This window comes from Oryctolagus cuniculus, chromosome 3 (assembly GCF_964237555.1).
Source record: "Oryctolagus cuniculus chromosome 3, mOryCun1.1, whole genome shotgun sequence".
Classification (NCBI taxonomy): Eukaryota; Metazoa; Chordata; class Mammalia; order Lagomorpha; family Leporidae; genus Oryctolagus; species Oryctolagus cuniculus.
In genome coordinates this window covers 7,004,719-7,028,184 of record NC_091434.1, presented here as the reverse complement: position 1 = coordinate 7,028,184, position 23,466 = coordinate 7,004,719, and the positions used below count along the sequence as shown (strand labels likewise).

The 23,466-nt window shown below is 61.7% G+C and overlaps 2 protein-coding genes and 1 long non-coding RNA gene across 10 annotated transcripts in view; 2 read left to right on the top strand and 1 right to left on the bottom strand.

The window, feature by feature from the left end:
* DIS3L2 (DIS3 like 3'-5' exoribonuclease 2) overlaps positions 1-767 on the top strand; it is a 385,604-nt gene extending 384,837 nt beyond the window's left edge. For all 8 annotated transcript variants that reach the window (XM_070070055.1, XM_070070058.1, XM_070070061.1 and 5 more), the window contains one exon: positions 315-767. In XM_070070055.1, coding sequence (XP_069926156.1) covers positions 315-470 — 156 coding nt within the window. In that variant the 3' untranslated portion in view covers positions 471-767. The remainder of the gene's footprint in view (positions 1-314) is intronic.
* A 6,636-nt stretch (positions 768-7,403) lies between these two features.
* LOC138849149 (uncharacterized) lies at positions 7,404-11,841 on the bottom strand. The gene is made up of 2 exons (XR_011387554.1): positions 7,893-11,841; positions 7,404-7,674 (listed from the first exon to the last, which is right to left on the bottom strand). It is a non-coding gene; the product is annotated as an uncharacterized lncRNA (long non-coding RNA).
* Positions 11,842-11,933: 92 nt separating this feature from the next.
* On the top strand, positions 11,934-16,682 carry LOC100351862 (intestinal-type alkaline phosphatase). The gene is made up of 12 exons (XM_051834197.2): positions 11,934-12,117; positions 13,456-13,592; positions 13,674-13,790; positions 13,875-13,990; positions 14,154-14,328; positions 14,401-14,573; positions 14,795-14,929; positions 15,228-15,300; positions 15,386-15,520; positions 15,602-15,793; positions 16,011-16,127; positions 16,213-16,682. Exons 1-12 carry the CDS (start codon positions 12,071-12,073, stop codon positions 16,512-16,514), a joined length of 1,719 nt encoding a protein of 572 aa, XP_051690157.2. The 5' UTR covers positions 11,934-12,070; the 3' UTR covers positions 16,515-16,682.
* Positions 16,683-23,466: the final 6,784 nt, after the last annotated feature.

The window sequence follows — 23,466 nt, the reverse complement described above, 5'->3', positions numbered from 1 at the left end:
CGCAGTGTCCCCAGCCCCGCGGGCTCCCGCGGTCCTGCTTTCCGACACTGCCTGCCCCCTCACGCGGGGCTTCTTCATTTGGGGTCCTTTTGGGCACCTGATGAAAGTGTGTTCCCCAGAGGCCGCAGAGCCGTGTCCCAGAGCCCAGCCCGACCCTCTCAGGCCACACGTCTCCCCGCGTGTCCAGCACGGTGGCCTTCGTGCTGGCGCAGTCCGCCTCACGGACGGGCACACAGGCACGTGGCACGCCCGGGCCGGCGCTGGGCCCTGACCACAGCTCGCGTCCCCCGCGTCCCCGCCCCGCTCTGCCGCAGGTCATCACAGTCTTCAGCCTCGTGGAGGTGGTGCTGCAGGCGGAGGCCGCGGCCCTCAAGTACAGCGCCATCCTGAAGCGGCCCGGCGCCGAGGGCTGCCCGGGGCCGCGGGGCGAGGGAGCCCGGGCCGAGGAGGACGAGGAGGAGGAGGACTGAGCCGCCAGCTGCCCCGCCCGCCGGCCTACAGGACGGGACCTTGTCACACCAAAGGGGACTTTTTATTTGGTTTTAATCAACTCAGGGGTTTGCTTTTATTTTTCCGTTTTATTTTATTTTGCAGCTCAGTTTTTTTTTTAAATGAACTGGAAGGGAAGGGTGGGGCTGGACCCAGGCCGGCACTTCCTGGGTCCCCCAGGAGGCCAGCCCCCTCTGCCAGGCGGCCCTGCCCGCCCCTGCCCGGGGAAGGGCCCTCAGCGAATCAGTGTCATGGAATAAAATCAAGTGTGAAACGCTGTCCGGTGTGACCGCGGGCGGCCAGGCAGCCGGTGCCCCAGGGGCGAGACCCGGCTGGGCACCCCCCAGCTGGCCCCTGGCAGGTTGGTGCCGGTGCCGCCTCCTGGCTATGACAGCTGGTCACACGCAGAGGCCGGCTGCCCCGCGCCTGTGGCTGCACCCAGCCCGGCCCCACGTGTCGTGTCCTGGACGACAGAGCCCACCCCGCCACCAGCCAAGCGCGGAGGGCCGTCTGCACCCCGAGACCCAAGTCCGTGCCTCGACACCGCCAGGCCTGGTCCCGCGCTGGCGCCCGGGGGAGCGGGGACGGGCACGCCTTCCTCGCACCTGGGGAGTCCCGGGGTTGCCGGCTCAGCTGAGTCTTCACAGTGAAGGAGACCCAACGCCGTCCTGGGGGACGTCCCGCAGGGGCCGGAGTGAGGGCGTGCCTCAGGGCAGCGGCGCTGTGGCAAGGGTCTCTGCCCGCCCTCAGGCCTTGCTCCTGCAGGGCCAGCCAGCTCGGGCAGCCGGCCACCTGCCGCCCTCCCGGCCCCGCCCCAGAGCCCAGGGCGGCTCCGTGCCACACGGCTCCCCGCCCCCTCCCCGCCCCAGCCCCACCCTCCAGGGAGGCCTCGGGCTGCGCCTGGCGCCAGGAGCCTCCCGCAGAGCCTGGGCGCTGCGGACACGCGCTGGGCTCCAATCCGCTTCCGCCAGGCTCTCCTGACTGCGATGCCCCAAGTGCAGAGCGCTGAGCGGGCCTCCCGCGTGACACAGGCGGAAGCCACGCCCACACAGCCACGGGGTGGGGGCGGAGTGTGCCTGCCCTCGTCCCACCCTCTGCACGTGGTCCAAGCCGGCGGCCCGAGGCCGAGTCTTTGTCTTCGTTGATTCCTCCAGTGATCGTCCTGACTCTTGGAGGCCCAGGTGTCCACGGCTTCCGGGCGCGGAACAGCGCCTTCTGTGGCCCCACGCTAAGGGGACCGGAGGGCGGACGCAGAGCGGAGAGGACTCCTTCCTCCGGCCGCCCTGAGCCCTGAGCGGGAGTGTGCTCGAAGCGTGGGCACAGGGCGCTGGGAGGCAGCTCAGACACAGATCACCGCGCCTGGTGACAGGGGCTGGGGGCCTGGAGGCTGGGAGTGCCTGGAGTGCCGTGGGCCCGGCTCAGAAGGGGCAGAGGCGGCCCTTCTGGTGTTTGCGCGCAGTCCGAGGTCCCCTGAAAATCACACCACCAGAGACCCAAGTTGAAGCCAATTAGCAGGGTCTTTTTTTTTTTTTTTTTTTTTTTTTTTTGACAGGCAGAGTGGACAGTGAGAGAGAGAGACAGAGAAAGGTCTTCCTTTTGCCGTTGGTTCACCCTCCAATGGCCGCCGCTGCAGCCGGCGCACCGCGCTGATCCGATGGCAGGAGCCAGGATCCAGGTGCTTTTCCTGGTCTCCCATGGGGTGCAGGGCCCAAGCACCTGGGCCATCCTCCACTGCACTCCCTGGCCATAGCAGAGAGCTGGCCTGGAAGAGGGGCAACCGGGACAGAATCCGGCGCCCCGACCGGGACTAGAACCCGGTGTGCCGGCGCCGCAAGGAGCAGGGTCGTTTTAATTAGAGTTCGAACCCGGGCCTCTCTGTGCCTCCAGGAGAGGAAGCCCCCGAGAAGCCCCGAGCCCAATTCGTACAGAGCTGTTATCATCATGTCCAAGCAGGCTGTAGGGGAATGCTATAGATCAAGTTGACGCTTCTGATAGACACCTGCCTCCGACTCCAGGGTAGGGGCTGGTTGTTATCTCGAGCTTTAAACCTCCCTTTTACATTCCTGGACGTGGTCAGGGCAGGGTCACATCTGGCCAGGTGGAGGGAAGGGGGAGTGTACGATACGATAATCAACTTAATATAGTTTCTGGATTACTTAGCTCAAAGACACTTAGCGTTGCTTATTATTACTACTAGTTGCCTAATAAGCTAATGTGATTACACTTTAGGTTACATTAAGATAATGATAATATTTTCTAGCACTGTTACAATGGATAAGGGCAGAGTAAAAGCTGGTTGTGCAGGTGTCTTCTCACTGGGAGCGGTGGGCGGCGTCCCTGGCCTCCTCAGGACCTGGAGCACCCTGGGCTGCAGCAAGAGTGTCGCCTGCAGGATGCTGGCTTCAGGGACCCAGACCGGGGCGGGAGGCGGGAGAAGCCGCAGGGGGAGCCTCTGCAGGTGCCCCCAGAGCACGTGGGCGGCCAGTGAGGAAGAGCCAGAAAGGCGCCTGGGGACGGGTGCCAGCCACCGTGCAAATGGGCTCCCGGCAGCATGGGGACAGTGCAGCAGAGCCCTGGGGATGGCACTGCCCTGAGGCTGGGCTCCTGCAGGGACAAGAGTGGCTCAAGGCCACAGTGGGTGGTCTGCCCCCGGGGACCCAGAGCACAGCAGGAAGAGGGAGGACCCGGGAGAAGGCAGGGGGCCGGAAGTAAACACCCACAGGAGGGGACCTGCAGGCCTGGGGGAGCTGCAGGCCTGGGGGAGCTTCGTGGGTGAGGGAGCCAGGGCCGTGCAGCTGGCCCTGCGACGGGTGTGGCGGCCGGAAGTTACCCCTGCAGGCGTCTGAGCAGAGAATTTGGGACCCGCCCACCCGCTTCCACTGCCCCACCCCCCGCAGCAGGGAGAGAACGGCCCTGTGGGGCGGTCCCTGGGTACCAGCCCTGAGAAAGCTGGAGTCCTGCCAGGGCAGGAGGCGGCTGCACCCTTGACCCCACCCTCATTCCACAGAGCCCAGCACGGGTGCCTCCTGCCCATGCGGGGTCCCTGCGCTGGGGCTAGCTGCCACCTCGGTCCTCTTTGCCCAGCGAGCCCTGGGGCACCCTCCGCCAGGCCAGAGATGGGCTGGGCTCTGCCGTCCCAAGGGAACAATGAATAATCTGACTCCAGAGGTCCCCCAACCAAGCCTGCTGGCCCCACAGGGAGTCTGGATGCACGAGCTCCCTGGGTGACTGGAACTTCTGGTCATCTTTGGGATGAAGTAACCCGGCCAGCGCCTGCTCCTGAAGGAAACAGAACACAGTCTTGGCTAGCGCCCCCCCGCCCCCCCGAGAGCTGGATTGGAAGAGGAGCAGCCAGGTTCCAAATCTGTCGCTCCCTTGCCCACAAAGGAACGACGCTACTCGCGGCTAATCGGTCTTCCGTAGACTTTTATTATGAGAGAGAAAATAACAGCGATAGAGGTAGAGGGGAAGGAAGGAGGAAGGAAAAAAAAGCGCTTCCTTCCTCGGCGTACGACTTATATACAAAATCCAACCAATCAGAAGCGGGCTAAAGCCCATGCACGGAGCACTCCAATCCGATGCCTGTTAACGCGGCGTTCATGCGCTCCTGGGCCAATCAAATGAGATGTCACGCGGTGGGCAGGCTCTTCGTGTGGTCCTCCGAGCCATCTTGTTGTTTACAACGCTCTATACCCTTTTTGGAAAGTCCGTCTTAGTCAGTTACATCCGGTGGAAAGAACCGTCCCAACTGAAACTAAAAACATCCGCTTTAGCAAACACAACATGGCTGCCAGGCCAAGCCTTAACTCAGAGGTCCCTTGGTAGGCCTACCCATGGGTCCCCACACCACCAGCACCCATATGGGATGCTGGTGCTTCAGGCCAGGGCATTAACCCGCTGCACCACAGTGCCAGCCCCTGTTCCACTTCCGATCCAGCTCTCTGCTGTGGCCTGGGAAAGCAGTGGAAGATGCCCAAGTGCTTGGGCCCCTGTACCTCGTGGGAGACCCGGAAGAAGCTCCTGGCTCCTGGCTTCGGATCGGCGCCGTTCCAGCCGTTCTGGCCAATTGAGGAATGAGCCAGAGGATGAAGGATCTCTCTCTCTCTCTCTCTCTCTCTCTCTCTCTCTGCCTCTCCTCCTCTCTGTAAGCCTTTCAAATAAATTTTAAAAAACTAAAAAAAAAAAAAAAAAAGTGGAGCAACCAGGACTCAAAACATTGTGGGCAGCGGCTATACCCCCTACACCACAGCACAGCCCCTGCTCCACTTCTGATCCACACCCCTGCTAATGCACCTGGGAAAGTAGAAGATGGCCCAGGTGCTCGGGCCCCTGCACCCACTTGGGAAACCCGGATGAAGTTTTTGGCTCCTGGGTTCGGACTGGCCCAGCCCTGGCTGTTGTAGCCATGTGGAGAATGAACCAGTGGATGGAAGTCTTGCCTCTGTCCCTCTCTGGCTCTGCCTTTCAAATAAATAAATCTTAAAAAAAAAAAAAAAAGTTGTGTGCCGTGCCTTGGCTCTCAGGAGGCTGTACCCCACCACAATGAGGCGTAAATGGAGAAAGGACAGACAGGAAGCAGGCCTGCAGCAGGGGAGCCTGGGGGAACCTGAGAAACTGACGGAGCGCCTAGGACTGGGTTAGTGCTCAGGACAGAGGATGTCCACCCCGGCTGCAGCAGTGCAGGACGGGGCGTGACCCCTCGCAGTTGACTCCTGGCCCTGGGAGTGCACTCACGGTCATCAGGCGGGGCCTGAGTGAGGCCACACCGCGCTGGGGGGCAGAGCCTGGGCAGGGGTGAAATGCCCGCGCTCCTCCCGGGACCATGTGAGTCAGAGATGGCGACAACGGCTGGCACTGTGGCGTGGCGGCTTAAACCGCCACCCCATGTGGACGCTGGTTCAAGTCCCGGCTGCTCCACTTCCGATCCTGCTCCCTGCTAATGCCTGGGAAAGCAGTGGAAGATGGCCCAAGTGCTTGGGCCCCTGAACCCACGTGGGGGACCCAGAAGAAGCTCCTGGCTCCTGGCTTAGGCCTGGCCCAGCCCTGACCAGTGCAGCCATCTGGGGAGTGAACCAGAAAATGGAAGCTTTCTCCCTCCCTCTCCTCCCCTCCCCCCCCCCCCCCCGGCTTTCTCTCTCTCTCTCTCTCTCCTATCTCTGTGTAACGCTGACTTTGAAGGAAATGAACCTTTAATAAAACTCTCCTTCCCCCCCTACCCCCTGCCGGGAAATGGGATCTGTGCCCCTCCCCCAATCAGGGCAGGTCCTGTGGCTGCTCGGCTCACACAGGCCAGCAGAAGTGACCCTGCCCTGAGGGGCCCGGGCGGCTGTCGGGGGAAGCCCACTGGAGAGGAGCCTGCCTGGCTCACAGCCAGCTGCCGAGGGCCACCCCCAGTGTGCCAGCCATGTGACCGAGCCACCAGTCACGAGGCACCCCGGCTGGGGCCTCTCCCAGCACACAGAGCTGTCCCCGTGGGCCCCGTCCACACCCAGCACACAGAGCTGTCCCCGTGGGCCTCCTCCTCACCCAGCACACAGAGCTGTCCCCGTGGGCCCCGTCCTCACTCAGCACACAGAGCTGTCCCCGTGGGGTCCCGTCCTCACTCAGCACACAGAGCTGTCCCCGTGGGGGCCCCGTCCTCACCCAGCACACAGAGCTGTCCCCGTGGGGCCCCGTCCACACCCAGCACACAGAGCTGTCCCCGTGGGCCCCGTCCACACCCAGCACACAGAGCTGTCCCCGTGGGCCCCGTCCTCACTCAGCACACAGAGCTGTCCCCGTGGAGGCCCCGTCCTCACCCAGCACACAGAGCTGTCCCCGTGGGGGCCCGTCCTCACTCAGCACACAGAGCTGTCCCCGGGGGCCCCGTCCACACCCAGCACACAGAGCTGTCCCCGTGGGGGCCCCGTCTACACCCATAACACAGCGCTGTCCCCGTGGGCTCCGTCCACACCCAGCACACAGAGCTGTCCCCGTGGGGGCCCCGTCTACACCCATAACACAGCGCTGTCCCCGTGGGCTCCGTCCACACCCAGCACACAGAGCTGTCCCCGTGGGGGCCCCGTCCACACCCAGCACACAGAGCTGTCCCCGTGGGCCCCGTCCACACCCAGCACACAGAGCTGTCCCCGTGGGCCCAGTCCACACCCATAACACAGCGCTGTCCCCGTGGGCCCCGTCCTCACCCAGCACACAGAGCTGTCCCCGTGGGCCCCGTCCACACCCGGCACACAGAGCTGTCCCCGTGGGCCCCGTCCTCACCCAGCACACAGAGCTGTCCCCGTGGGGGCCCCGTCCTCACCCGGCACACAGAGCTGTCCCCGTGGGCCCCGTCCTCACTCAGCACACAGAGCTGTCCCCGTGGGCCCCGTCCACACCCAGCACACAGAGCTGTCCCTGTGGGCCCCGTCCTCACTCAGCACACAGAGCTGTCCCCGTGGGGGCCCCGTCCTCACCCAGCACACAGAGCTGTCCCCGTGGGCCCCGTCCTCACTCAGCACACAGAGCTGTCCCCGTGGGCCCCGTCCACACCCAGCACACAGAGCTGTCCCTGTGGGCCCCGTCCTCACTCAGCACACAGAGCTGTCCCCGTGGGCCCCGTCCTCACCCAGCACACAGAGCTGTCCCCGTGGGCCCCGTCCTCACCCAGCACACAGAGCTGTCCCCGTGGGCCCCGTCCTCACCCAGCACACAGAGCTGTCCCCGTGGGCCCCATCCACACTGCAGTGTGACAGGGTCGGAGGGGGCAGTTCACGACATAACAAGAGACTATAGTAAGCATTAATAGATATCGCTTAAAACGTAAAAATCAACAACTTTATTATTTAGAAAAAGTGATAAACATCAAAATACTGTTACCGGAGGATGGAGGGTTCTTGCCTTCGCGCAAGAAGGAATTCAGGCGTGAGACAGAGTGGTGGAAAGTAGAAGTAGCAAAGTTTATTAGGGAAGGGACATGCGTAAGGACGGATGGGCACCTCTCCAGACAGGACCTGGGAGAGAGTGCCAGTCGCTCAGACTTGGGGGGGGGGGGTGCGGGGGGGTGGAGGTTACATGGTTGAGTGGAGAGATTATACCTGGCCTGGCGGGCAGGCGGCTCAGCAGAGAGGCAGAGGGCTGAGCGCGCAGTCCGGTTGAGGCCGGGGGTTTTTAAGGAGATGGGTCTCTGTCTTCATACATCTCCTCCTGAAACAAAGGATTTTATGGCTGTAAATATTAAGAAGCTCCCATCTGAGTTTTCCCTGAAGGTATCAGACAGGAGGAAGTTAGCTGGCGCCGTCCTGGGTTCAGAGGAAGGGTGAGCAGGACCCCCTGGAGAATGGGGATCTGAGCAGGGTGTTTGAGATGCAGACCCTGGGCTGCATCTGGGAGATTTGTCAGGCAGGAGGGGCGGGGACCCCCACCTGGCAGGTTATCGGATAGGAGGGGGCAGGGCAGGATGCGGACACGGGGCTGCCCCTGAAACGTTATCAGGATGACTTTGAGATGCAGATGCAGATGCTGGACATAGACGTCTTCTCTTTTGGCCTTTGTCACACACGCATGCGCTCATGTCTGACTTCCCACCCAACAACACGAGGAGACAGCTGATTGCCGCCGAGATGGACAAACGCGTGGCGGGAGCCGGAGCTGCTGGTTTGGGTTTGACTTGATTTCTTTTAACAAACCTTACAGATCTGTCTACTGCTTTACCCTGCATTCAAGTGGAACCTGCATAGAAATAAAAAAATATTTCTCTTTAGCAGGAACGGATCTAAAATTGGTTTAAAAGCCTTCTTGTACACTCAGCAAAGGGCGTATTAAACAGCCCATCATCATAGCAACCAAGAAAAATTCCCAAGGACAGGCAGCCGGGCACTGCCACTCTGCTCCACGTGGCGGGAAGGGTCCTGCTTACGTCCAAGGCAGCCTGGGCACCGACAAATCCCCCGCTGCCTCAGTGGGGCCCAGAGCCTGGAGGCCGGGGTGGGGAGCTGCCGAGCCAGGAGGCAGCCAGTCAGGAATGGGCACCGTCCTTGGCGACACGGCCCACGAGGTGTGCATGGTTTCCAGGGCTCAGTGGAGTGTGGCTAGGGGTGAGGTGACTGAAGCAGTGGCCAGTGTTGTGGTGCAGTGAGTTAACCCACTGCTCGTATCGCCGGCATCTGGGCGCCGGTTCAAGTCCCGGCTGCTCCACTTCCGATCCAGTTCCCTGCTACTGTGCCTGGGAGAGCAGCTGAAGATGGCCCAAGGGATTGGTCCCTGCCACCCATGTGGGAGACCCGGATGGAGTTCCTGGCTCCTGACTTTGGCCTCGGCGGTGCCCTGGCCCTTGTGGCTCTTTGGGGAGTGAACCATCGATGAAGACCGCTCTGTCACTGTGCCTTTCAAATAGGTGAATAAAATAAATCTTAAAAACTAAACAAACAAAACAACAACAACAAACAAAGAGATTAAATAGATTTCGGTCCCGGCCCTGGGCTGCCCACGCTCCTGGTCCCCACAGAGGTGGCAGGGGCCGGGGCCAGCGGGGGTACAGCCCTGGCGGGGGTGGGCTGGCAGGTGGGTGGTTCCACCAAGCTGCAGCCGCAAGTGGATTTCCTAGGGAAGCGTGAACTTGGGCTGCAAAGTGCTCTGAGCGAGGACCCCCCCACCCCGTCAGCAGTCTCACTCGCATTCCGCGCCTTGACCCCTGGGGACGGGGACATCCCAGCAGCACCCTGGCTGCCCGGAGGGTGAGAGTTTGTTGCTTGTTCAGACTCAGGCCCGCTGGGTTCCCGGGAGCGAGCTGCAACTTTGAACACGGACACAGCACCGTTTATGAGCTTGGTTGAGGAAAGCAACATTTTTTAAGGAAAATAATTGAATGGATCACTCCCTCCCTAAGATGGATTTCTAAACATTAAACAAACAAACAAACCCAAACCACAGAAACTCACCAAACGAGAAAGGTCAAAGAGCGGTTACCTTACAAGACGGTTTGAGATCTGCAGCCTCATCTCGGTCGTGTGCGAACTCCAGCCCCTCGTCCCAACCGCGGAATAACCGCCACTGCCTGTCCCAGAGCCTTCTCCAGGGTGAGAGACAGCACCAGCCTCCCAGCCACCAGGGCTCCCGTGTAACTCCTGTGTCACCGCCGTCATTGTTTCCCTACCTGGGCACTGCCTGTCTATTTCTGCCCGTCAGATAGCCCACTTTTTCTTAAATTCCCTAGAAGAGGAAGCCTGCCGGGTCTTAGGATGAAGAAAGGGTGCTGGCCATTCCTCCTGAGCTCCTGCCGCCGCCAGGGCTGCCCCTCCCCCAGCCGCGAGCTATCTTGATGCAGGAGGGCAGGACTGGAGACATTCCAGGCACCACTGAGATTCCTTCCTGGACAGGATCAGAGGAGTGGAAGAGTGGGGTGGGGTGGGGTGGGGGTCCGGTGCCCAACACGGCAGGCAATCCAGGTGAACGCCCTTGGAAGACCCGGCTGCTCCGCTTCCGCTCCAGCGCCCTGCTGATGCGCCTGGGAAAGCAGCGGAAGATGGGCCTAGTGCTTGCGTCTCTGCCACCCACGTGGGAGACCCGGATGGAGCTGCAGCAGATGGAACACTGCGTCTCTCTCCCTCTCTCGTCCTGTGTAATACCTTCTCTGGACAGCAGGGAAACACCCCCACCCTGCCCAAATGCCAAGCTTTGGAAATATACACACGAAGGGACGACAGATAGCTCCCAGAGGAGCCAGCCCTGTGGCGCGCTGGGATGAGCTGACTCCTGGCACGCCCACATCCCATATCGGAGTTCCGGTCTCGCCTCTGCTTCCAACCCAGCTCCCTGCTGATGTGCCCAGGCGAGCAGGGCAGGATGAGCTGAGTACCTGGGCCCCTGTCTCCCGCGTGGGACCTGGATGGAGTGTGGCTCCTGGCTGCAGCCCTAGCCCAGCCCCAGCTGTTACAGACATGTGGAGTGAACCAATGGTAAACATGAAGATCGAAGCTCTCTCTCCTCTGTCATTCAGCCATAAATAAATCATAGAAAAAGAACCAGCAGATGGAAGATTTCTCGCACTTGCTCTTTCTCTGTAACTCTGACTTTCAAATAAATAAATCAGTAATTTTAAAAAGTTCATGAAAAGTATAATTAAAATATGTTCATTTTGGGGTCGGGCTGTGGCAAAGTGGGTTGAGCCTCTACCTGCAGTGCCGGCATCCCATATGGGCGCCAGTTCAAGTCGCAGCTGCTCCACCTCTGATCCAGCTCTCTGCCTGGGAAAACAGCAGAGGATGAACCAAATCCTTGGGCCCCTGCACCCATGTGGGAGACCTGGAAAAAGCTGTTGGCTCCTGGCTTCAGCCTGGGCCAGCCCTGGCTTTTGCAGCCATTTGGGGACTGAACCCAATTAATTCACAGGCTTTTATTGGGGTTCTGCTCCCGGGCGAGGTTCACCGGTCCCAATAGAGCAACAGAGCGGGGGCCGGGGAAGTCACGTGTCAGAGATTGGGAGAGCTCCTTTTATAGATGCAGGGCATGGGGGTTAAAGGTTGAGGCAGGTCTGATCCTCATGGGTTGACCTTTAGGCACCCGCGGGACCTTGACAAGGACTTTTCTTCCCTGGAAGTACAGGTGGGGACTCTCCTTTCCCAGAAGCTTAGGCCTTCCCTCCTTGCGGGTCTCAGAGCTACCACTTCCGAGATCCGCTGGGCGGTGCTGCCGCGGGGCTGGGAGAAGCACACGGTGCCCTGTGCCCCGTCCTGCGGACGCCCACTCAGCTGCACAGAGCAGCCAAGCATTGGCCCTGCCTGGTGATGTCCCAGGGGGTGTTGGGGGGAAGCTGGGCACAAGGGTTACAGGTGCATGATGGTCTGATCCAACGCCGAGTCTGAAATGGCAGCGGGGGTGGGAGGATCTTCATGGCCAAGGGTTAGGGACAGAAGCGGGGGGAGGTAGGGGTTTAAAGAGAATTTGGGGGATGGCACAGCGGGATAAGACACCATTTGGGACGCCCACATCCTCTATCAGAGTGAGGATCCCAGTCCCAACCACTCCGTTTGATGCGGCTTTCAGCCTGTCCACGCGGGGAAGCAGCAGATGATGGCCCAGGGCTCAGGCCCCTGCCAACCACGGGTGAGGCCCAGCTGGGGCCTGCCTCCCGCCTTTGGCCTGGCCCAGCCCTGGCTGCTGCAGCCATTTGCGGAGGGAACCAACAGATGGAGGGGCTCTTTCGTTTAGCCTCTCTCAAATACTTGAGTAAAATAACTATTTTTAAAAATGAAAAGGGACTGTGAGGCGGAGCCATTCAGAATCTTGGCCATCAGGGAGGTGTCAGGCCCCAGCCAGGTGACAGCACAGTAGACCCTGGCAGCCCCAGGCCCAGGAGGCCGCGGGAGCCGGGTGCAGCGGCGGAGTGGGGCACTGGGCACCGAGCGCACGCAGCCCCGACCTGCTGCTCACCAGGCACAGGACCCACAGCCCCACCAGAGTCCACCTCGAAAGGGCGGAGGGGTGACTGCCCAGTTCCCGGCTCATGACCGACTGTGGAGTCCAGAACCTTTAGACCCGCGAACAAACCGGCGTGTGGCCCAGAGGCCTGCCTGTCAGCCAGGCTCCTGACCTTCAGTCAGGAATGTTCCTGGCACAGCAGCCCAGGCCGGAGACAGAGGAGCCACAGGGGTGAGTCACATAGGCAGGGGGCTCCCGCGGGAGGGGCTCCCCCGAGAGCTGCAGGTCACCGGCAGGCAGCATGGTGGGCACGGGCAGGGAGACCCAGGAGGCCCTGCCTGGGGAGGGCATGTGGGCATGGCGGGGAGTGAGGCGGCACAGACGGACATGAGGGGCTCTGGGTCAGGGGCCCTGCCTGGGGCTCAGGTGCGGAGGCCTGAGGGGGGAGGAACTGCTGGGGGTGGGCAGTGCTGGGCACGGCTTGGAGGAGGCATTTCTTCCTTGAAACAAGCCTGAATCGGGGAAAAGACACAGAACATACAAGGACCCCTCTTGACACATCCAAGGGTGTGGCCCAGAAGAGCTAAGTTCACGGCCACGGTTGGGCACAGACCCCCGCTTTTCCATCTGGCACAGCCCAGGAACTGCATCGGCCCATCCCCCGCCCAGGCCTGGCTGCCCGCTCCACTCCCTTCACTGGCAGTGCTCTTGGGCCCCCTGTGGGTGGAGCCATCAGGATTCATCCTGGGTGACTGGCTGGCCTCACTTAGCATGGTGGGCTCAAGGCTCACCTGGCTGGGCCTGGGGCAGGGCTGGGCGATGCTGGCCTGCAGGTGAGCGCAGTGTCCCTGTGTCCACGCGTCCATGCTCTGACACGTGTGCGTGTCCCCTCCTGCTCTGCCCCTGCTGTCCCTCCGCTGGACATACGAGGGATACTTTGAATGCAGCCTGAGGCCACCGAGACGCTGAGCTCCTTATCGCAGGCCGCACTGGGGCCAGGATCAGGGCTGTGAGCGCACAGACCCTCCCTGGGCTCCTCTGCCTGAGTCAGGGAGAAGTTCAAGCACTCAGTCCTCCACCCCTTGGAAGGACCCAGCCTGTGCACCTGCCAGGAGAGCAGACAGTGGGGCCCCGTTAGTGGCATCACCACCCCACGGACACGTTGGTCCAGCTTCCTGGGTGCCACGTGGCTCGGGTAATCCTGGTAGAAATCGGAGAGGGCGCTGGGCGCTCCCTGGTGCCTCCTCCCATCTCTAGGGCGCTCATCATCCACACCTCCCTTCGGAAGCAGTGATGGAGCCCAGGGGAGCTGTGCCCCAACAAATACTGCACAACCCGGTGTCAGCGCGGAGTTCTAGGTCCCGGCGGCAGTGCCGGTGGAGGGGTGGGGCCGCTCCTCTCCCTGAGGGCGTCATCTCCAAATCTGCTTCCAACTGGGTCCCTCTTTGTCAGGACCCTGCCCCAGGCAGCACGCCACACCTAGTCTCTCCCCCACCCAGCACCCAAGGTCACAGGGGAGGGGCGGGTGCGGTGGCTCCTGGGGAAAAGCCCTCTGCCATTTAAACCCAGGCAGCGCGTGCAGTCCCTGGAGCCTGGCGTCTCGACCTGGTCACACCATCACCATCCAGACATGCAGGGGGTCTGGCTGCTGCCGCTACTGCTGCTGCTGGGCCCCAGGCCTCAGCCTGCCCTGAGCGTCATCCCCGGTAAGGAGCCCGGAGCGCCCCGCCCCCACACAGCCTGCTGCCCCCCCTCCCCGGCTGACCTTGCCTCCCTCTCCCTACCAGAGGAAGAGGAGGACCCCAACTTTTGGAACCAAAAGGCTAAGGAGGCCCTGGACACCGCCAGGAAGCTACTGCCCAGCCAGACGGCCGCCAAGAACCTCATCCTCTTCCTGGGAGACGGTGAGAGGCAGCACCCGTGCACCCCACGGCCCTCCCAGCCCGGGCACCATGGCCCCGGGCTCTGATGGGGCTCTGCTCACCCAGGGATGGGGGTTTCCACGGTGACGGCTGCGCGGATCCTGAAGGGGCAGATGACTGGCAACCTGGGACCCGAGACGCCCCTGGCCATGGACCACTTCCCATACCTGGCTCTGTCCAAGGTAAAGGCTGGGGTGCCTGAGTCCCACACAAGAGAGGGCTGAGGGTTGGGCAGGGAGCCGGGCAAGAGGGCGGGATCTGGGTACTGGGGCCAGGGAGGGACTGGGGCACTGGGGACAGGTCTCAGGCACAACTAGTGGGGGTGGGGGGTCTCTGTCTCTGCAGACATACAACGTGGACAGACAGGTGCCCGACAGCGCTGGCACAGCCACAGCCTACCTGTGCGGGGTCAAGGCCAATTACAGGACCATCGGCCTGAGTGCGGCCGCCCGCTACGACCAGTGCAACACAACCCAGGGCAATGAGGTGCTCTCGGTGATGTACAGGGCCAAGAAGGCAGGTGGGCTGGGCGCACGGCGTGGGATGGGGAGGGGAGACACCTGGGCCCCACGCTGACCTGTGCCTCCCTCAGGGAAGTCCGTGGGGGTGGTGACCACCACGCGGGTGCAGCACGCCTCGCCAGCTGGCACCTACGCACACACGGTGAACCGCAACTGGTACTCAGACGCCGACATGTCTGCCTCGGCACGGCAGGAGGGCTGCCAGGACATCGCCACACAGCTGGTCTCCAACATGGACATCGACGTGCGCCTCGGGGCTGGGGAGGGGCGGGGCACCCACGGGCCACAGGCCAGGCAGCCTGAACTCCCCGCCCTGCCAGGGCCTTTGGGTGGGGCAGCTGGGGGGATAGGGTAGAAGACCCAGCCTAGAGCGGCCCATTCCCAAACCTGGTGGGGGAAGGCGTTGTTAGGGTGGGAGCGGCGTTTCCAGCCCACTGACAACAACTTGCCCTGTTGCTGGCACAGGTGATCCTGGGTGGGGGCCGCAAGTACATGTTTCCCAAGGGGACCCCAGACCCTGAGTACCCAACTGACCCCAGCCAGGACGGGACCAGGTTGGATGGGCGGAACCTGGTGGAGGAGTGGCTGACAAAGCACCAGGTGAGGGGCGGCGGGGGCGGGGCCCAGCAGGAGGAGGGCGGGGCTGGGGTCAGCCTGGGCTGAGGTCTGGCTGTGTCCCTCCAGGGGGCGGGGCCCAGCAGGAGGAGGGCGGGGCTGGGGTCAGCCTGGGCTGAGGTCTGGCTGTGTCCCTCCAGGGGGCGGGGCCCAGCAGGAGGAGGGCGGGGCTGGGGTCAGGCCTGGGCTGAGGTCTGGCTGTGTCCCTCCAGGGGGCGGGGCCCAGCAGGAGGAGGGCGGGGCTGGGGTCAGCCTGGGCTGAGGTCTGGCTGTGTCCCTCCAGGGGGCCCGGTACGTGTGGAACCGTGCAGAGCTCCTGCAGGCCACTCAGGATCCCAGCGTGACCCAGCTCATGGGTAACGGCCCCGGACCCCCTGAGACCCCCGACGCGCCCCCTCCACTGCGCCCCCTGCCGGCCCTCACCCAGCCTTTGTCCCTCAGGCCTCTTTGAGCCCTCAGACATGAAGTATGAGACCCAGAGAGACCCTGAGCGGGACCCCTCCCTGATGGAGATGACTGAGGCCGCACTGCACCTGCTGCGCCGGAACCCCCGCGGCTTCTACCTCTTCGTGGAGGGTGAGGGGCGGCCCCCACCCTAGAGCAGAGGAGGGTGGAGGCTCAGGGTCTAGGGTCAGCCTCCACCTGTCTGTCCTGCAGGGGGCCGCATCGACCACGGTCACCACCAGAGCATAGCTTTTCGGGCGCTCACTGAGGCCGTCATGTTTGACTCCGCCATTGAGAGGGCGGGCCAGCTCACCAGCGAGCAGGACACGCTGACCCTGGTCACCGCCGACCACTCCCACGTCTTCACCTTTGGGGGCTACACATTGAGGGGCAGCTCCATCTTCGGTAGGTCGGGGTCCCTGACGGGGGCTGCTGCACTCATGGGGGTGGACGGTCCCCGCCCCGCTCCCCCACCAGTCTAACGGGCGCCTTAAGAGCACCGGTGCTCAGGGTCCTTGTGAGGGTTCGGCCGGGGCAGAGGCAACAGGTGCGGGCGTGCGGCACCCAGGACCCGGCCTGACACTGGTCAGCGCGACCGCAAGTGTCCACCCTCCCCCTGCAGGGCTGGCCCCGAGCAAGGCCCAGGACGGTAAGAACTACACCTCCATCCTGTATGGCAACGGCCCAGGCTACGCGGTCAGAGGCGGCAGCCGCCGGAACGTGAACGAGAGCCAGAGCAGTGAGTGCCGCCGGGGGTCAGGCTGGGGGGCTGGGAGGGGTGACCACAGGAACGGAGGCCGCCTGTGACCGCCGCGCTCCTGCAGGCGACCCCGGGTACCTGCAGCAGGCAGCCGTGCCCCTGTCGTCCGAGACCCACGGCGGCGAGGACGTGGCGGTGCTGGCGCGCGGGCCGCAGGCGCACCTGGTGCACGGCGTGCAGGAGCAGAGCTACGTCGCGCACGTCATGGCCTTCGCCGCCTGCCTGGAGCCCTACACCGACTGCGCCCTGCTGCCCCCCGGCGGCCACACCGACGCCGCCAGCCCGGGGCCGGCCGCGGGACCCTGGCTGCCGCTGCTGGCGGGGATGCTGCTGCAGCTGCTCCTGCTGGGGGCGGCGGCGCCCTGACCGCGCGGCCCCACGCACGGCTCCCACCACAGCGTCCCAGTGCGGGCTCCTGTGCCCACCCCCCAAGGTGTTCCCTCCAGCGCCACCAGGGCGTCCTCAGTCCCGTCCCGGCCTGGCCTGCCACCTCCAGGCCCCTCCCACCACTTCTGCAATAAAACCTTGCCTCCAGCCTTGCTTCTCCTTGCCTCCTGGCCACGCGACCCCTCCATGGGTGGGACTGCAGGGTACCTGGGAGGTGGAGGCCGTGACATCCACACCATCAACTTCAGGACCTGGTCGGACGCCCCCGGGGCACCCAGTACTCAGTCCCTCCTTTGTGCGGAAGAGGGAGACTGATCGCCTCCCGGCAGTCACTGCGATTGCTCCTGTTGGGTCCTCACAGGGAGGCACCTGTCTGGTGTCTGTAACGGAGGAGAGTGTGCGTGTGTGGTGTTTAGTGTCTGGCTCCACGGCCCTGCAGCTACAGAGTCTGACCGGGCCCTAACCTGCGGTTCTGTGTTCGCCTGGGGAGCGGCCAGGCGGGCGAAGCCAACACAGTCCGGTTCAGTGCCTGAGCCGCAGGTCTTTGTCTCTTGTGACACCGACCAAGGGGGGCACATTGTGGGAGAATCCCATTCAAAGCCAACTGTCTAGACTGATCAAAACGGTAAGAAGGTTGCAAGCATAAAGATGTGTTCAGAGTAAAAAAGAGAGGCAGCTTAGACTTCTCTCTTGTTTGTGGAAGTGGGAAGGAGAAAGGTGAGCTGTCAGCATGGGCACTGATCGAGTTAACCCTATCCAGCGAGCTTTTCACCCGAGACACCCCAGCCCCTGGCCCCGGGGACCCGTCTGTTTAGAGATGGCCCCAGGCATCTAACTGGTAACAGGGTGAGCCTGGGACACTTGTTTAGCGGAAGACTGGGCTCAACAGAAAATCTAGGGAGACAATTGACAAGTAAGGATCTTATGTATAAAAATGCCCAAGTTATGGCTTTTGTGATAATTTGCTAAAATGTAACTGGACATTGAGCTTAAGAAACTTCTCGTTGGGATCCAAAAAACCGCTGCTTTAAAAGAAAGTTTTTCTATGCCATCTGTCAGGCTTGTTTTGTTACTGGGTTTAACAGATCCGGCAAAGTACCAAGGGGTAATCAGAGCTTCATTACTGCGGCCTCTAAGGTGGATCTTACTAAGTTAAAAATTTTGGGGGGCCAGCACTGTTGCACAGCAGGTAAAGCCGCCGCTGGCATGCTAGCATCTCTTATGGGCACTGGTTCGAGTCCCGGCTGCTCCATTTCCAATCCAGCTCTGCTGTGGCCTGGGAGAGCAGTAGAAGTCCCAAGTCCTTCCCCCGCGTGGGAAGACCCAGAGGAGGCTCCTGGCTCTGGCTTCGGATCGGTGCAGCTCTGGCCTTTGCAGCCCATTGGGGAGTAAACCAGCAGATGGAAGACCTCTCTCTCTCTCTCTGCCTCTCCTTCTTTCTCTGTGTAACTCTTCCAAATAAATAAATAATCTTTTTAAAAAGTGTATAGATTAAACAACAACAACAACAAAAAGTCTGAGAGAGGTCTTCCATATGATGGTTCACTCCCCAATTGGCCGCAAAGGCCAGAGCTGTGCTGATCCAAAGCCAGGAGCCAAGAGCTTCTTCCGGGTCTCCCATACAGGTGCAGAGCCCCAAGGACTTGGGCCATCCTCTACTGCTTTCCCAGGCCATAGCAGAGAGCTGGATAGGAAGTGGAGCAGCCAGGACTCGAACCTGTGCCCATATGGGATGCCAGCACTGGAGATAGCGGCTTCACCCACTAAGCCACAGTGCCAGCCCCAAGGGCCAACTTGTAAGGTAGAATAGCAGCCAGAGGCCACTCCCCATCTAAGGTGAGAGTGGAGCCATCACTGCCCGCCCCTGCAGCAGGCCGTTCAGGGAAACCTGGGCGGGGTGCAGAGGAGGAGCCACCGTGGGCTGCAGGGCAGGGCCAGTTGGATGGCAGCCCTGGGGTCCAGCGGGCTCCCAGCAGGCACTGTGGGGGAGGTGCAGCGCTGTGATGTGCACTGCCCCCCAGCTCTCCACGGAGGCTGTGCCCCCAGCCAGCCCCGTGGTGTGGAGACGCACGGGTCCACGACTTGCAGCTCTGTCTGGGGGGCTGCCGCGCTGCGGGAGCCCAGCCCAGGAGCTCAAGAGGTCATGCCGAAGGTGCCCCTGGCGCTAACAGAGAGCAGACCACCCAGACAGGTTCCATCTGAAAATTCCTGGATGCAAACCGCACTCATGCAGCCCTCCTGGATGTCATTCTGGCTGGCAGGCTGGGACAGAGCAAATTCTTGTGGCCAGGACTCAACCCCAGTCAAGAGCCCGAGGGCCGTCCAGGATTCCCAGTCTCTCCACCAGTCCCCAAGGAGAAGCAGGATTCCCCCACTTCTATCGCCTCCCCCCCACACACACCCGCACCGGGGCCAGAGGCCCCCGCTCTACCAGACTCCAGTGCCATCTACTTCTCGTTTCACCACCCCACCCCCCACCACCTGAACAGACAGGGAGGCGTCTCCCAGCCCAGAGCCAGCGAGCACGGGACGCTGTCTGATTCCCGAGACAGAGCGGCAGGCAGCGGCAGACGTGGTGGAAGCGGTGGCACCTCCTAAGAACAGGCACCCACGTGCCCCTGCGCGAGCTCGAGGCACCACACCCCCCACCCCCCGGCTGACCAAGCCAGCAGCGCACAAGGGCGACGCTGACTTTTATCACCAACCATTCCCTACCACTGATGTACTCAATGGAAACCAATCTAGGACTTCCAAACTCCGAAAACTGGGAGACAGGTCCCAGAGTTCCTAGGGGCCCCAGCCTCTGCCACATCTGGATACCCAAGTACTCCCTGACGATCGGGCCTCTATAAAGCTACAAAGGGAGAAAAAACATCTGAAAGGACTAACAGCACCAAGAGCCCTTTCTTACTTTGAAAAAGGCGTGACTGGCCGGCACCGCGGCTCACTAGGCTAATCCTCCACCTGCGGCGCCGGCACCCGCATTCTAGTCCCGGTCAGGGTGCCGGATTCTGTCCCGGTTGCCCCTCTTCCAGTCCAGCTCTCTGCTGTGGCCCGGGAGTGCAGTGGAGGATGGCCCAAGTGCTTGGGCCCCGCACCCACATGGGAGACCAGGAGAAGCACCTGGCTCCTGGCTTCAGATCAGCGTAGTGCGGCGGCCATTTTGGGGGTGAACCAATGGAGGGAAGACCTTTCTCTCTGTCTCTCTCTCACTGTCTAAATCTGCCTGTCAAAATAAATTAATTAATTAAAAAAAAAAACGAACTGAGATCCTACGGCTGCTGGAGGCAGTGTGTGGGAGCCCACAGCTGTTCCTTAGAGACCAAGAAACTGTCTCAGCTTCACCTGAACACCCCAAGGGTGCCCCAGGGGAGGAACACTGGACGGGGGGGGGGGGGGCACCAAAAACTCCACCGGTGGCGGCTGCTTCCTGACACCTTTGCCCCAGGTCACCTGGCCTGCCCCCTCGTCTGTCAGCTCCATGAAAACACTCACACAGGAAGAACAGAGTTGGGAGCCCCGTGAGCGGTGTTGGTGTGTGGCTGAACTCCCCACGCTCTACAGAAAGGCCACCGGAGATGCCACACTTGGGCCTGCAGCAACGCCAGAGAGGGGCCCTCCCAGCCGCCAGGAGCACAAGGACGCAGCCACGCCCACTGGAGGACCCAGGAGAGACTTTGCTGAACTGACCGCCGGCAGGGGCCGTGGATGCCTGTTGGTCCTGCTTGTACTACTGGGGCGGCTTTCCCCGCCTGAACAGAAAAGCCAGCGGAGTTACCCGAGATCTTCCCCAGGTATGCGATGCCTGTTCCCACTGGAGCCGATAACGGGCCGGCCTCTGGGGCTGAGGTCTCACGGGACTGGCAAAGGCCCTGGCTATGAAGTGGAACCTCCCTGCCGGTGACCAGCCTCAGAGTTCAGGGGAAGCTGAGTGCGGCAACCGGACCCCGAAACAAGCTCTGGGCTTTGTCAGGAGCCCCAGCTGCTCTGGGCTTCGGGGCTGACCCGAGCTGTCCTCCGAGTGAGGTGGCCACCCCGAGCAGGAATCAAACTCTCGCCCCGGGAGAATCTGTTCGGTAGGCCCCCACCCCTTATGGAGATTCCCAGAGACAGGAGAGAAACGGGAAAAAAGGAGACATCCATGCCCAACTGGAGCTCCTGGCCACCGCTACAGCCCAGTTACACCAGTGGGCATCAGACGTCCCATGCCCTTAGGAGACCCGGTGCACCCTCCCAGCCCAGAGACCTCGTATGGGCAAAAGACTGGCACAGGGCACCCCGCAGGCCCACACGGAAGGGTGCCTACCCTGTGTTTCTAACTACTCTGAAAGCCCCAAAGCTTACAGGTACAGATGCCTGGGTCCAGTAGAGGCTGCAGCCCCACCCGAGAGTTCTGCCAAGTGGACAGTGACTGGGGGTCCTGAAAACCCCCTCCGAGTCGCCCGCCCCCTGAGCCCGCGGCCCTACTGTGACCACACCGGAAGCTGGTCAATCTACACACGGCTGAAGCTCGAAGAATCTACAGCCCTGCTCCAGGCGCGAACCTGGGAGCGCACTGGTCAACGCGCGGAGGAAGCCTGGGAGATTCAGCCAGGGACACCTGGGAATCAGGGTCCCGATGTCACCCTGTTCTGTTTAGACTATGATAATATTGACCTGGCCTCTGTCCGCAGGTCTGGCCGAGACGGCTCCGCAACACTGGAGGTGGTCAGAGGGTTGCTCTAGCCATGTTTCTACAAGAGTCACGGGTCTGTCCAGGGAATGTTTTCTGTTTCTTACAGCAGCCTATGTTTTACCCACAAAGGCTTCTGAACGTGTAACCAACAAAGCAGGACACAGCCAACAGGTGAGTTAGCAAACAGCCACTGCGAACCTTGGCTCTCCTCACTCCCCCAGTGTGCCTTGTCCCCAGGAACCAAACTCTTCCTATATTGGTAGCTGAGCAGGCCCAGGTGAAAAGTGCTCTCCAGCTCACAGCCCTGCCGGCCAGCCTGGGAATGCGGCTGCAGTGGGTACTGGGATAGGAGAATTTCCTTCATCAGTCACCTTTTACAACAAACGCCGGCTGATGGGAAAGGAGTTGCCAAGTCCTTAGTGGCTCGCCCAGGTCGATCAGACGCCTCAGCAGCCGTGGTCCTGCAGGACAGGAGGGGCCTTCACCTGCTAACTGCAGAAAAAGGACATTTGCCCTTTCTGAAGTGAAGAGTGCTGTTTCCACGGCAACGGGTGGGCCGCGGTGAGAGATGTGGTCCAGCAACATAACAGGAGGGGCAGAAAAAGGATCGAGGAAGTAGCTAACTCTTGGAGCTTTTGGAGTAATCTCTGGAGCCGGCACCCTGGCTCCTCCCGCTGTCCGGACCTCTCTTGTGGTCTTGCTGGCGCTTCTCTTTGGAGCATCAGTAACATGCTAACACGACTTGTCTGTGTTTGGAGGCCATAAAGTTCCGATGCTCGTCCAGAGCTAGCAGCCAGTTCATTTAGAAAATGTTACAGAAGATGGTGCCCTAGACTGGTTAAGAGGGAACCAACGGGTGGGGGGGGGGGGTAGAGGACACACGGCCGGAACCAGAGACAAAGGACGGAAAGTGGACCCCGACACTGACCTTGAAACGCGACTGCTCCCTACCATCTGGGGAAGCAGCTGTGCCCGGTTAGCTTGTCTAGGGAGGGCCGATGTCCCGAGCTCTGCTTCTGGAACTCCAGTCCTAAATCCGTCCTCAGTCTGCCCCAGGTACCTCTTTTATAAACACACCGGACCCAGCAACCATTAGACGTGCGGTCTGAAGTCACGCAGGCTGCAGTTCAAAGCCCCCAGTGCTGCAACAGCTGAGGTGCGATGCTGCCGAACCTGGAGCTATCGGGAGACAGTGGGGCCGGAAGCTCAGTGCTCAGGAGGTGACCCAGCGGAGCCTCCTGGGGTTCCTACACTCTCTGGGCGCTCCACTACCTCCGGTGCCTGCTTGAAGGCAGGGAGGTCCCACCCCAGCTGTCTGTAACAGTCAGACATTGCTGAGTCTGCTCAAGACACCTGAGTACTGCACACTTCTGTGCAAGACAGGCTACTCCAACTTCTCACCCAGTGTGGCCCCTTGGCGTCCACTCTCAGTCCCCTGTCTGGGTGCTATTCTGCCCTTAGGATTGGTGGTCATTCTGGCCTCCTGATTAGTCGTTATCCCTGCCTTCTGTTCGGTTGTTGTTCTCTTCCCCTGATTGGTTTAATCTGTGCTCACTTTCAGAAGGGGGCCAATCAGAGAGGGCCACTTTGTGTATAAAAGAGCCAGCACTGGCAAGCTTCTTCAGCAACTCCTGTCTTGCAGGCCCCTCCTGACTGCTGGCCAGGTTTCTCTCTGTTCACCGCCCCTGTCTGCCGGACATCTCCGACCAGAGACGAGCACAGAGGGGGCCTTCATCGTTCAGCCACAAGAGGGCACCCGAACTCACTGAATTCCTACCCAAAGGCCCAAAGAATGGCCATGCCAGGCACCCCTGTCACAGCCCACACACCCAGCCCCTTCTTCCAGAGAAACTGCGGGAACCCCTCCCCCGAGTGCCCGGCCTCGGGATGCAGGGGGCGCCCTTCCCTGACCCTGTCCGTCCTCACTTCCTCTGCCTGCAGAGTCACTCGCAGGGCTTCGGCCTGGGAGCCAGGGCAGCCCCGGGGATCTCCCCTTCTGCTCCAAACCTGGGCCACTGCGACTCCCGCGGACCCGCCAGACACCGGGCGCTGCTGCCCTGGCCACGCGCTCCGCTCCGCACCGTCCGGTCGGCACAGGGAGCACTGGGCACAGTACAGCCCTGCGCGGTGCTGCACGCCCGCAGCTCAGACAGCCGCCGGCTCCGCCCCAGGCGCGGTGAGTTGGAGCGTGGGCGCCGCCCGGAGCCTCTGGGCCTCGCACCTGTCCAGGACAAGCCTGCGACTGGCTGGGAGCCC